General features: G+C 50.1%; 1 protein-coding gene across 1 annotated transcript in view; it reads right to left on the minus strand.

The window, feature by feature from the left end:
* Positions 1-14,713, minus strand: part of TP73 (tumor protein p73) — a 110,554-nt gene that overhangs the window by 69,514 nt on the left and 26,327 nt on the right. Inside the window, exon 3 of the mRNA XM_075906809.2 lies at positions 12,378-12,501. Coding sequence (XP_075762924.2) covers positions 12,378-12,501 — 124 coding nt within the window. The remainder of the gene's footprint in view (positions 1-12,377; positions 12,502-14,713) is intronic.

Genomic DNA, 14,713 nt, shown 5'->3' on the forward strand with positions numbered 1-14,713 from the left:
CATCCCTGACAGATGTCTATCTAACCTGTTCTTAAATATCTCCAGAGAGGGAGATTCCACCACCTCCCTTGGCAATTTATTCCAATATTTGACCACCCTGACAGTTAGGAATTTTTTCCTAATGTCCAATCTAAACCTCCCCTGCTGCACTTTAAGCCCATTGCTCCTTGTCCTGTCCTCAGAAACCAAGAGGAACAAATTTTCTCCTTCCTCCTTGTGACACCCTTTTAGATATTTGAAAACCGCTATCATGTCCCCCCTTAATCTTCTTTTATCCAAACTAAACAAGCCCAGTTCATGAAGCCTGGCTTCATAGGTCATGTTCTCTAGACCTTTAATCATTCTTGTCGCTCTTCTCTGTACCCTTTCCAATTTCTCCACATCTTTCTTGAAATGTAGCACCCAGAACTGGACACAGTACTCCAGCTGAGGCCTAACTAGTGCAGAGTAGAGCGGCAGAATGACTTCACGAGTTTTGCTTACAACACACCTGTTGATACAACCTAGAATCATATTTGCTTTTTTTGCAACAGCATCATACTGTTGACTCATATTCAACTTGTGGTCCACTATGACCCCTAGATCCCTTTCCGCCATGCTCCTTCCTAGACAGTCGCTTCCCATCTTGTATGTATGGAACTGATTGTTCCTTCCTAAGTGGAGCACTTTGCATTTCTCTTTATTAAGTTGAAGTTTTTACCTGTAATGAGAACAGCTATTTAGGTTAAGAACTTGCACGTACCATGTTTCTTAGTGGATTAGAACTAGCTAAGCATTTTTCCATAATATCATAGAATCATAGAACTGCAAGGGACCTTGAGAGGTCATCAAGTCCAGTCCCCTGCCCTCATGACAGGACCAAACACTGCCTAGATCATCCCTAATAGATCATTTTAATTTAGGAAATTATTTTGATCTGACTGTTTTCACTTGCAACCACTTAAATCCTACGTTTTATACTTAATAGAAACACTTCTGGCTGCGTCTAGCTTGGCATGACTTTCTGGAAATGCTTTTAACAGAAAAGTTTTCCGTTAAAAGCATTTTCGGAACAGAGCGTCTAGATTGGCACGGACGCTTTTCCGCAAAAGCACTTTTTGCGGAAAAGCGTCTGTGACAATCTAGACGCGCATTTCCACAAAAAAGCCCCGATCGCCATTTTCGCGATTGGGGCTTTTTTACGGAAAACAAATCTGAGCTGTCTATACTGGCCCTTTTGTGCAAAAGCTTTGCGCAAAAGGGACTTTTGCCTGAACAGGAGGGCTGTGTCTAGACTGGCCAGTTTTTCCGGAAAATCAGCCGCTTTTCCGGAAAAACTTGCCAGCTGTCTACACTGGCCGCTTGAATTTCCACAAAAGCACTGACTTCCTACTGTAAGAAATCAGTGCTTCTTGCGGAAATACTATGCTGCTCCCGTTCGGGCAAAACTTTTGTGCAAAAGGGCCAGTGTAGACAGCTGAGATTTGTTTCCCGCAAAAAAGCCCCGATCGCGAAAATGGTGATTGGGGCTTTTTTGTGGAAAAGCGCATCTAGATTGGCCACGGACGCTTTTCTGTAAAAAGTGCTTTTGCGGAAAAGCCTCCGTGCCAATCTAGACGCTCTGTTCCGAAAATGCTTTTAACGTAAAACTTTTCCGGAAAATCATACCAGTCTAGACATAGCCGAGCAGAATAGTATTTCCACAAGAAGCACTGATTTCTTACAGTAGGAAGTCAGTGCTTTTGCGGAAATTCAAGCGGCCAGTGTAGACAGCTGGCAAGTTTTTCCGGAAAAGCGGCTGATTTTCCGGAAAAATTGGCCAGTCTAGACACAGCCTTCTGTGTATTATCAGACCCAGTGTAAATAATTGTTACCTGGGAGGAAGCAACCACTGTGCACCTCTCTCTTTCATTGATAAAGTGGGCTGGCTTTTTGCTGTCACTGTGTAAAACTGTTACACGAGGTACGATGGATTTGTTTGGGGGTTTGGTCCCGTTTGGGGGTTGGTTTCCTGGGTGCTGAGCCCTTAGAACTGAGTCCTCCCAGAGCTGTTCTGTCTGGTTCAGTGCCTGCGTTGCTCTGAAGGGGGCAGTAACCCCAACTCTGTGCTGTGTCTAGAAGAGGCCAGAGGACCAGGCCCAGCAGGACAGTGGGGGGGGGGGGAGCCCCAGACAGTCTGTGGCATGATCGGCACATTGCAGGACAACCCCCATGGGGACTCCTGTGGTTTTAACCCATCTCAACACGCATCTCCAAAATCCTAGTGTACTTTTGTGCTTGCATCGATCAGATAACCATTCTCCTGTTGCAATTGCTCTTGCATGTGCAATTCCCTAGCCTGAGTATCATAGAATAGTAGAACTGGAAGGGACCTCGAGAGGTCGTCAAGTCCAGTCCCCTGCCCTCCCGGCAGGACCAAGCACCGTCTAGATCATCCCTGATAGATGTCTATCTAAACTGCTCTTCAATATCTGCAATGATGGAGACTCCACAGTCTCCCTTGGCAATTTATTCCAGTGTTTCACCACCCTGACAGTTAGGAAGTTTTTCCTAATGTCCAACCTAAACCTCCCTTGCTGCAGTTTAAGCCCATCTCTGTTCCCATACACCATTATGGACTGTTGCAAAAAAAAACCCAGTCCACAGTGCAAGTATTTTGCTGTGCCTTGACCTGCAGTGTCAATCAAAACCACAGCCCAATATTTTCTATTTGAAATAAGCCCCTGGAGTCACATCTGTGGGCCCCAAGGGGGTCTAGGTATCACCACAAAAGGGCAGCATGCACTATTTTTTCTCATTAAGGTACAAACAAGGTGGCCCTCCTCCTTGAACACAACGAACAATGTACTTGTGAAACCTGCAGGTGCAAATACAGGTGGGCGGAGAAGCAGCAAACTGCAGGAGCTCGGGCGTTTGAATGAAACCCTTCAACAGCCGGGCAGGCGCACACTGTCTAGTCTCTTCTTATGGGAGGAGGTGGGTTGAGTCTTAGTAGTTCAAAGAACCAAATATTGATAATAATAATTTCAATACCAACCACCCCATGATCTTGTAGACCAATAACCCAGTATTCAGGACAACACTTCTAGGACGCTGCTTTCGAGAGGTGAAAAGCTTGAGGTGACGACAGGGAAGGGGACTTAAAGACGTCTTTAGTGAGGATAAAAATGAGAGAGGATGCAGCTCTGGTTGCATGGCACATTCAGGAGCTTCGCTGTCATTTGAATTGCTGGGAGAAGAATGCAGCGGTATAGCAGCTGTGCAGTCCCAGGATATGGGTGAGACAAGGCAGATGAGGGCCTGTCTTTTAGGATATGTCTACACTGTACACTAATTTCAAAATAAACTATTCCAGAATAGCTTATTTTGAAACAGCACATCTACACCGCAGGGAAGCCTGAAAATAAGTCCGAGGCAGGCTCCCCTAATGTAGACGTGCTATCTCCATTTAGAGCCCCCGGAGGCACTGGGGAGGAATAACTTAGAATGGCCCTGGGGAGGGGCTGTTTCGAACTAGCAGCAGTGGGTCGTCTATACACGCCTTATTTCAAAATAGCTATTTCGGAATAGGCATTATCCCTCGTAGAATGAGGTTTACAGATTTCGGAATAAGCCGTCTGTTTTTTCGAAATTATTTCGAAATAACGGAATGGCTGTGTGGATGCTCGCATTGTTATCTCGAAATAATGGTGCAGTGTAGACGCACCCTGATTGGACCAACTTCAGTTGGTGAAAGAGGCAAGCTTGCAGGCTTGACCAGAAGAAGATCTCCGTGGAAGCTCGACACCACTTCTCTCCCCCGACTGAAGCTGGTTCAATTAAAGACACGAGCTCCCACGCCTTGTCCATCATGCAGGGCCAAGGCCAAGAGCCTGTAATATGTGGTATCCAGCCAATGTCCTGACACGTCACCTGGCCACTTTGCTCCACCCACTTCATGGATCTGCTGTCTTTGCTTCTCCGAGAAACTAGAAACTGGGTTGGAATTCACATCACATCTCTAATGACACCACCTTCCGCCAGAGCAGTTTGCGAGGCTTTACCAAGACGGATGAACGGAGCGGCACAAGCCCCCAGCTCATGAAGTAAGGAAGCGCTGTGCTGCCTCTTTTGCAGATGCTTAGGCCAGGGCGTAGAGCATTTAAGTGACTTGCCAAGGGTCACAAAGCAAATCAGTGGCAGAGCCAGACGTAGAACCCTGGGGTCCCGGCTGCTGTGACGATAAGACGCTACTGCTTCCCGCAGAAATGTCGTCCTCTGCTCCACACGTGTGCTACCTTTATTTCAGGCCGACAGGATCATGTCTTGGTGTGTTTATTTTTACACGTGTGAGCCTGCCATGCTTTCAGGGTGATGGACAGCACCAGCTGGACTCATCTCACGCTGAGCTAGGCAAGATAACATAGAGTCCCTAAGCTGGGCTTGTACAAATGTTTACTAACAGCTCATTCCATGAAGCTAGTGCTAACATGCACTGGCTGTTAGCTACACCCTCTGCACATGCTCCTCTGTTCTACACCAGGGTGCTAGGAATCCTCTGTGCTCATCAGCCCATGGCCTGTGCCCTGCAGTACAACGTGGGCATTCCCCTCCACCCCCCAGCAGCAGTAAGAGGTTCCCACAGGGCCTGGCTACATTATAACAGGGATAACAAGAAGAGAGGCCACGGCCAAAGGGCTGGCGAAATACCACAGGTAGCACTTTGCCATCCACCTGCTCCGTCTGCCAGGCAGACAAAGGCTGCGGAGAAGAGGCAAAGAAGCCCACAGAGGAGGGGAAAGCGCAGCTGGAAGGAGACAGCCAAGACTTTGAGGAGGGAAGGAGGAGGTTTGAGGAGGGAGACGCGATCCAGGGGCAGGAGCTCTGAGCACTGTTCAAGTGAAAGCGGAGACCAAACCTGGCTGGCAGGGTGCTTTGACACCACGCAGCCGAGCGGCGGAGCCCTATGGAGCGAAGGGTTCTAAGCGAGGCCGGTCGGAGCTCTTCTCCATGTGTTGCCTCATGAAGAATGACGCTTTGCCCTTCTCCGCACCGCTGGGAGGACGTGGCGGGAGGCCATTCGGGTGGAAAGAGGCAGGGACTTCGGCCGAGGGAGGGGAAGGGGCTTGGTCAAGAACAGACAGAGGATCCTGCTCTCCTCCCCGAGACTGAAGCAGGGCTGAAGTGCCAAGAGAACAAGTGAAGCAGCCAGACCCGTGGGTGCATCACTGTGTGTGCACAGAGTTAGGGGCCTAGCGGGGGAGGTTTTCCGTTCAAGAGGGGGGCAGGAGAAGCCTGTTATGTGTCCCAGACGGGGCCATGACAATACAGAAGCAGCATAAGAACATAAGAGCAGCCAGACTGGGTCAGACCAAAGGTCCATCCAGCCCAGTGTCCTGTCGGCCGACAGTGGCCAATGCCAGGTGCCCCAGAGGGAGGGATCACAACAGGCAATCCTCACGCGATCCCTCCCCTCCAGACAAACAGAGGCTAGGGACACCACTCCTACCCATCCTGGCTAATAGCCATTGATGGACCTAACCGCCATGAATCTATCTAGCTCTTTTTTGAACCCTGTTAAAGTCCTCGCCTTCACTGTATCCTCTGGCAAGGAGTTCCACAGGTTGACTGTGTGCTGAGTGAAGAAAAACTTCCTTTTGTTTATTTTAAACCTGCTTCCTATTCATTTCACTTGGTGACCCTTAGTTCTTACATTGTGGGAATAAGTAAATAACTTTTCCTTAATCACTTTTCCATACCAGTCATGATTTTATAGACCTCTCTCTTATCCCCCCCTTAGTCTCCTCTTTTCTAAGCTGAAAAGTCCCAGTCTTTTTAATGTGTCTTCATATGGGACCCGTTCCAAACCCCTCATCATTTTTGTTGCCCTTTTCTGAACCTTTTCCAATGCCAATAGATCTTTTTTGAGATGAGGCGACCACATTTGTATACAGTATTCAAGATGTGGGCGTACCATGGTTTTATACAGAGGCAATAAGATATTTTCCATCTTATTCTCTATCCCTTTTATAAATGATTCCTAACATTCTATTTGCTTTTTTGGCTGCTGCTGCTGCACAATAAGGGGATGTTTTCAGAGAACTTTCCTCAGTGACTCCAAGATCTCTCTCTTGTGTAGTTGTAGCTAAACTAGCCCCCATCATATTCTATGTAGAGTTGGGATTATTTTTTCCAATGTGCATTGCTTTACATTTATCAACATTAAATTTAATTTGCCATTATGTTGCCCAGTCACCTAGTTCGGTGAGATCTTTTTGAAGTTTTCACAGGCTGCTTTGGTCTTTAACTATCTTGAGCAGTTTGGTATCATCTGCAAATTTTGCCACCTCATTCTTTACCCCTTTCTCTAGATCATTTATAAATAAGTTGCAGCAGGCATCTCGGATGTTTTCATCCACGGCAGCATTCACAATCCTCACTCCTCACAGGGATATGATAGAGGTCTATAAAATCATGAGTGGTGTGGAGAGGACGGATAAAGAAAAGTTATTTATTATTTCCCTAAATAGAAAAACTAGAGGACACTAAATGAAATTAATGGGTAGCAGGTTTAAAACTAATAAAAGAAAGTTCTTCTTCACACAGCGTGTAGTCAACCTGTGGAACTCCTTGCCAGAGGAGGCTGTGAAGGCTAGGACTATAATAGAGTTTAAAGAGAAGCTAGATAATTTCATGGAGGTTAGGTCCATAAAAGGCTATTAGCCAGGGGATAAAATGGTGTCCTTGGCCTCTGTTTGTCAGAGGCTGGAAAGAGATGGCAGGAGACAAATCGCTTGATCATTGTCTTCGGTCCACCCTCTCTGGGGCACCTGGTGCTGGCCACTGTCAGCAGACAGGATACTGGGCTAGATGGACCTTTGGTCTGACCCAGTACGGCCATTCTTATGTTCTTAAACCTTATTTAATGAGTATCTCCCTTAAAAACTTTCCCAGGCAAAAATATGCCTGAAGCCATAATCTGATGAGATATCTGATGTGGTGAGACAATGAGACTTCGTGGGACAAATATTTTACTCGATCAGAGCCCGATTCTGGCACCTTTCCTCACACTGAGCAGTCCCTTACTTCAGAAGTGGCACTCAGTGGAGCCATTTGTGGAGTAAAGTATTACTCAGGCCGTGTCTACACTAGACCTGGAAGGTCGGCTTAAGGTTTGCAGCTCCAGCTTGACACCTTCTTAACAGGGGGCAGTCCATGGGAGCAAACGTGCCCATCGGCTTCCCTTACTTCTCACGACTGTGAGGAGTAGAGGCACCGGCTGGAGTGGCCTTCAGTGTTCGATTTACAGGTCTTAACTAGACCCGCTAAATCGAATGCCAGAACATTGATCTCCGGCATGGCGAGTGAAGACGTGCCCTCAGTGTGAGCCAGGATAGCAGAATCTGATTTATAATGGAGCCATCTGGGTTAGCTGGGCAACCGTTGGGAGCATAAGAATGTTGACACTGAGCGGTCAGCTCCACCGGATGATGTGGAAGGTGTGAGCTGTATTTCCTCCGGCTGGTTTGGGGCCCATTCCTATAAGACACAGGATCAGGGGGGAGTCGTTTCCTCAACCCTACTCATTATAGATCAGTGACGCCAACATCTTTAGCAGAGGGATCTAATGAGAATACAGAGTAGTTGGGGGGTTTTAAACCTCTGCTCCACAAACGAATTGACTTTACTCTAGCTATTGATGTGAAGGTCCCAGAATACGGCATCACGCAGTACAAGAGCCATGGAGGAACTCAGCTCCACCCACGGTTCTTCGCTTGGGAGGGGCACTCAGGATACAGTAACTGGAGAGATTCAGCCAACCTGGGTCTTTTTCAACTGACTAACCATAAAGATTGCCCCTCCCTCATACATGTGGAGGCAGGAAAAGGGAAGAAGGGAATTTGTGTGCAGCCATCTTGGTCTTGTTAACAAGAGAGCAAGAGTCAGGCTAAGTCTGTGGCCTGACAACGCGAGATCTGGAATTAGACGCTGCCTTTGCCTCTCGCCTCCATACGGAGATAAGGACAGAACGCTGACTCTGGCAGGGACCTTGAGATAAGGAGCATCTGGGTGGAACTAAATAACTGTTAGCCACTGGTGTTTGGAATGGGAAGGAGACTAATTGTTATTGTTATTATATCTAATGGACAGTATAGAAACTGCTTCATAATTGCTTGTATTCGAAGATCTGCCTCGGAGGAGGGAGCTAGGGGGGCTCCCCCCCCCCCGTCCGAACCCGTTTTTCCCTTGCTGCAGCTCGTAATAAAACTGCCTCTGGCTACTTGTTGCTTACACACGCAGAGTGAGGACAATGTTTTCGTCCACATACAGCTGAGCCCCAACGTTTCCTTTCTAAGTGCTTGCTCCCCTGCGGCTGATGCGAAGGGTCTTTTCAGACACGGAGGTTCTGACTTAGGCTCCAATGCTGCGGTGCACATAGGTCGATTCCAGGGCCTGGCTTCCGAGTGGCTGCTCAGGGACCTGCACTGGCATAGCTCATCGCACGACTGTGCACCAGAACCTGGCATCGGAGTGGCTCTTCATGGGCTCAGGGATCTGCACTGGCATAGCTCATCGCACGACTGTGCACCAGAACCTGGCATTGGAGTGGCTCTTCATGGGCTCAGGGATCTGCACTAGCATAACTCATCGCACGACTGTGCACCAGGGCCTGGCTTCTGAGTGGCTCTTCATGGGCTCAGGGATCTGCACTGGCATAGCTCATCGCACGACTGTGCACCAGGGCCTGGCTTCTGAGTGGCTCTTCATGGGCTCAGGGATCTGCACTAGCATAGCTCATCGCACGACTGTGCACCAGAACCTGGCATCGGAGTGGCTCTTCATGGGCTCAGGGATCTGCACTAGCATAACTCATCGCACGACTGTGCACCAGGGCCTGGCTTCTGAGTGGCTCTTCATGGGCTCAGGGATCTGCACTGGCATAGCTCATCGCACGACTGTGCACCAGGGCCTGGCTTCTGAGTGGCTCTTCATGGGCTCAGGGATCTGCACTAGCATAGCTCATTGCACGACTGTGCACCAGAACCTGGCATCGGAGTGGCTCTTCATGGGCTCAGGGATCTGCACTAGCATAGAATCATAGAATCATAGAATACTAGGACTGGAAGGGACCTCGAGAGTCATCGAGTCCAGTCCCCCGCCCTCATGGCAGGACCAAATAACTCATCGCATGACTGTGTGCCTAACTCACTCTAACTGTTCGGGGGCAATGGGGAAACTGAGGACACACAGTGCTAAGAGGTGCACAAAGAAATAGAAAAAAGCACAAAGAACCGCATTCCCCCTTGCTACTTTCTGCTATAGTAACCCTCTGTGTGATTTGTAGCAGAGAAGGGGCAAATATTGCAGAGTACAGTGATATTCAAGGGGATCATGCCCCTTAATGCTTCTTATAAAGCAGGGGCAGGGAACCTTGTTTGGTTAGGGGCCACTGACTCACAGAAATATCAGTTGGGGGCTGTACAAAGGCGAGAAGAAAAAAACCACCTCACTGATACAGCCCTCAACTGGAAAGCAGGAAGACACTCCCCACATCCCCCCTGCACACCTAGGGGTGGCCGAGCTAGTAGATTTTGTGGGCCTCCTATGATCTGGGATGGGGGGCCAACAATGAGGGGTTCAGTGTGTGGGAGAGGGCTGCTGGGAAACAGGCTTAGTGGTGGGAGGTCTGGTGGTCTCAGGGCTGGAGCCCCAACACCGACTCCCCAATGCTGGCAGGGGGAAGTCCTGAAACTCAGGGTCAGATCCAGGCAAGCCAGGAGCCACATCCAGTATACAGCGTTATTGGCAAATACAACCTACAGAGCTAGCTGTGAAGATCTGGGGGTTCCAAACACAAGTGTTTGCTTCTTGGAACTGTTTGTGTCCCATAATTAAAGACGCTTTGGCACGCACTGGTCCAAGTCTCCCTTTGGGTATGTCTGGCTGCAAGCTTCTTTCGAAAGAGAGCATTCACACCTCGAAACCCGATCGAAAAAGCAACCTGCTTTTTTGAGAGAGCGTGTCCAGACTGCACGGACGCTCTCTCGAAAGAAAGCCCTGATTGCTATTCACAGAATGGCCACCCGGGCACCTGTGCTTTTTTCGACTGCCTCTTCTTTCGAAAAACGTCCCTGTTCTGCGTCCACACACACCTTTTTTTGAAAGAGCTCTTTTGAAAAAGGCATTCTTCCTTGTAATTTGACGTTTACCAACGCTGAAAAAACACCTGCCTTCTTTCGATTTAATTTCCAAAGAATGCGATTGCAGTGTGGATGCAGGTGAAGTTTTTTCGAAAAAACAATGTAGTCTAGACATACGCGTTGAGCTTTGTGTTATGGCTTTTCCTGGGGCATCTCGTAAAAGAGCAAAATCAAAATGGCACCTTTTGGATCAGGGATGCCTTGTGAGGGAGGCCTCCTGAGAAAACAGAGGCGGCGCTTTTTAAACCTCTGCTCCACGAATGAATTTACTGTCCTCTAGGCATTGCCGGGAAGGTTCCTCAATAACAAAATGCAGGGTCTGATCTTACCAAAATCTTACTCACATCACTGGCTACTCGCACGAGTTAGGCTGAGCTCACGCAAGTCAAGAAATGCCACCTCGGGCATGAATTTTAGTGAGGAGGGAAAAAATTCCCAGCCAAGTGCCCCGGCTAGAAACAGGGCAAGAAAATCAGGGAGCAAAGCCCCCCTCAGTCTGGAAAGCTTCTGTTTTCTTTTGCTCTCTCCCCATTTAGAATCAGTCGCGTCCAATAAAGGATTCAAACCCTTTCTCCCCGACAGACGGGACAGCTCTCGTCCTGGCTCTAACCAGGCAGCTCCCGAAGGTACGAAGAGCCCAGTCTGGCTCCCGCAAGGAGCTCTGGCAAAGCGCCTGGTCGCTTCCGCAGGGGCAGGAGTGGGCTGCCAGTGAGCTAAGCCTGTAGACTTCCTTACAAATGACTTTTCCCGCGCAGCGTGTTTCTACTTGAACAATTATAGGTTATTCATGTTGTTAAGAGGCACTTGCACGGTTCTCCCCCTTCGTTGTAGCAGCGAGCCTGCGGCTGGCGTGTCCCAGCAAGCAGAAGCATGATGCTAAGGTCTCCTGGCAGCTACTAGAGCACTGTAATTATTGCAGCTACAATATCCCCTCCTTCAACACGCCTCTGCCTGCCTGTCTCGGGTTTCCATGTTAGCACGGTGCTCCCATGGGGGATACTTGGGGCTATGGGGCCTTGGATGGCTGCTCCTGCTGAGTGCACAGATGGGGAGTCTTTCAGCATCAAGGGGCCAGAGGTGCTCTGTGTTTTAGCCGGATGTTACTACCGGCAAGAATGAAATGGTGACCACCGGGGTCAATCGACTGTACCTCTGCCAGGTGACATGGGAGAGAGCCATCCCACGGTCAAGCTGACGGAGGCTGTACTAAGGCGATTTCCACTCCAGACGGAGAACCCACATGCTGTTCTGAGAACAGGCCTGCCGACGGGTGGGGGAGGGGACAAAGAAGGCAACCGCCCCATGTCCCACCCCTTCCACCCAAGGCCCCACCCCTTTTGGGAATGAGGAATCAGTCCCTCCCACCTTGCCCAGAGGCTCAGCACTCCTATCGGTCCCCTTGTCCCAAACAGGCTCCTCACTGGACATGCCAGTGAAACTTACTAATAAGTAATACTTATGACTTTATTATTATAGTAATATATTATGTTATAGCTATTATTACATTATTTATCTAATATATATTTTCTATTTTATATGTTTATATAATATATATAGAAATACTATATTATTATATTAAGTATAAGTAATAAGTAATACTAATAATAAATAATACTGTTTTCCTGGCCATTGTATGAGGTTACTGCATAATGCAGTACAATAAATATGGAGGAACCCTGCTTATTCCATGCACTAATACAGCGGCTTTGGATCAGCACTGGCTTTGTTTGGCTTATGAGCCAGTAACACAGGGTACGGCTACACTGTGGGGAGGAGTTTCGAAGAAGGTATGCAAATTGCGCTCGCATTTGCATATCTTCTTCCATTTTTTTTCCGGAAGAGGATTTTCCGATATTTGGCCCATCTACATGGAGCCAAATGTTTGGAAAAAACCCTCTTTTGGAAGCCCTCTGTACGCCTCATTTTTCGAGGAATAACGGGGCTTCCAAAAGAGGGTTTTTTCCCGACATTTGGCCCTGTGTAGATGGGCCAAATATCAGAAAATCCTCTTCTGGAAAAAAAACAAACGGAAGAAGATACGCAAATACAAATGCAATTTGCATACCTTCTTTGAAATCCGCCCCCCCCACCCCGCTCACACACACAGTGTAGCCGTACCCACAAAAGTAAAAGGCTCCATATCTCACTCCCAGCCCCTGGCGCCCAACAACCTCTTGTTTAAAATGACTGTCTTTCTTGTAACTGAACGGCGCTCACCAAGACGGATTCATTCATACTCCTCATCTGGAAGACGTCCATGGTGACCTCTGCTTGGTTAGACACCTCGCTTTCCCCTGAATGGCTGGATGGAGGGAGATCAAAATAGGTGCTGTCCGGTTCCCTGAGAAAAAGAGGTAGCATAGCATTAGCCTCTCGGCTCCCCTCGTGCGGCTTTCATCCATCCCACCCCAGCCTTGGCTCTCCCTTGAACTTTGGCCACCTCCAGCCTTTGCTTTTTCCCAGGGCGGCCCCCTCAGCACATTTTACCTGGACAAATTGTCTTCTCTGGGGGATAAATGCAGCATGAGACTAGACTCAGAGGACATAGATGTGGCGTGTCCCTCAGTAGCAAGCGATCGGCCAGACAGAGCATTGCTTCCTTCCGGGGAGGGCACAGAGGAGAAAAGGGAATGGCCCACAGGCCTCCTTCCTCTTCAGTCAGGGTGCTAAGTACAGGCCAGAGAGGGAGCTAACCCAATTAGAAATGCTGCCTGCTTCACTTTGGAGCGCTCAGCTCTCAATCAGGCAGCCCTGGAGCGGTGTAAGGAGGCCAGGGCCAGAGAAATCCAATCAGTGATGAGTGGGTTTGGCCTCATCCACCCAGCCGTGAGCACCTACACCCAGGCCTGCCCATCACATCCGCCTCCAACTCCCGTTCACGCCACCTCGGCATTGGACCCGGGTGCAGAACTGTCCCTGGTTCTGTGACAGCCCCACTCCATTGGGAGCCAGATGAACTGGGACACCCCGTGGCAGCAGCTGCACACAGGGCCCCCACATGTGGCTAGGAAGGAAAAAGAATGTAGCCCAGGACGCTACAGTGCACAGTCAACCTGTGGAACTCCTTGCCAGAGGATGTGGTGAAGACCAGGACTTGAACAGGGTTAGAAAAAGAGCTAAATAGATTCATGGAGCTTAGTTCCAACAGTGGCTATTAGCCAGAATGGGTAGGGATGGTGCCCCTAGACTCTTTTTGTCAGAGGCTGGGAATGGATGATAGAGGTGAGATCACTTGAGGATTCCCTGTTCTGTTCAGTCCCTCTGGGGCACCTGGTGCTGGCCACTGCCGGCAGACAGGACACAGGGCCAGATGGACCTTTGGTCTGACCGGGGTGGCCGTTCTGAGGTTCTTACACCCCTTTCTGACTCACCCGGGTGGGGCTAGCAGTGGACAAGGTGCATCCCTCTTGCTTTGCCATAGGGCAGTGGTTCCCAAACTTTTCAGCAGCACGCCCCCCTTTTTGATTTTTGAGACACCCTCACGCCCCCCCCACATAGCAAAAGATCTTGTTGAGCAAAAAAAAAAAAGGGGGGGGGGGAACTGACTGAGGCCAAAAAACAAAAATAGCAGCACAACTGAAGGGGGGATTGACCGGGGGAGGGGTTGGGTCACCTTGTGCCCCCCCTGGAATTTCTTCTGGCCCCCCAGTTTGGGAACCCATGCCATAGAGACAGCTGAGCCCCCTGCCATGTGGGAGCAGGTAGGGCCCTGTGTGAAGCCCCCCTCCCCAGGCACAGATCTAGAGGGCACGATCCCTTGGGAAGGCTGGCCGGCTCTCCTCGCACCCACGCCAGGTAGAACAGCCCAAGCTAGCGCCCAGGGGCAGCCCTGCTGTCATTCTCCGCAGCCCAGTCCGTGGAGCAGGGGAGCGGGGGGAGGAGGGGACAGCTCCCCAAAGGGCTAACCCGGGCTGGGGAGACAAGCTTGGCTGCTTCCCTCTCAGCAGCACTAACGTCTCTGAGGCCAGAGGGGCTTCAAACTTTTTGACTCGTGACCCAGTGGAAGAAAATTGCTGCTGCCGCGACCCAACATCACAGGACTGGAGGGTGGGCTCCGGGGCGGGGCTGAGGATGGAGCTTCGGGGTGCAGGACGGGATCTGGGGAGGGGCAGGGCTGGGGCAGGAGGGGCTGACCTCGAGCAGCTCCTGGTCAGCGATGCAGTGTGGGGCTAAGGCAGCTTCCTGCCTCTCCTGGCACCGCAGGCAGCAGCAGGTTCCCAGCCAACGGGTGTGCGGGGCTAGTGCTTGGGGCAGGGGCAGTGCGGGGAGTCCTCTACTGTCCCATCCCCCTCCCACCTAGGAGCTGGGCCTGCTGCCGGCTGCTTCTGGGGCCCAGCGCAGTCTGCGGTGCCAGGACAGGCAGGGAGCTGCCTTAGCCCCCCCACTGCTCCCCTGATCTCCCTGCAGCACCGAGACCCAGCGCCCAGCATCCCACCCCCCAGTGCTGGGTCCCGACCCGTCGTTTGAAAAGCACTGGCCTAGGGTGTCACAACTTCCTCATTTCTTCTGACTTTAAACGAGCACGTCCCAGCAGTCCTCTCCAGCCCGTGGCA

Source organism: Pelodiscus sinensis, chromosome 24 (genome assembly GCF_052426305.1).
Source record: "Pelodiscus sinensis isolate ZL-2025 chromosome 24, ASM5242630v1, whole genome shotgun sequence".
Lineage (NCBI taxonomy): Eukaryota > Metazoa > Chordata > Testudines > Trionychidae > Pelodiscus > Pelodiscus sinensis.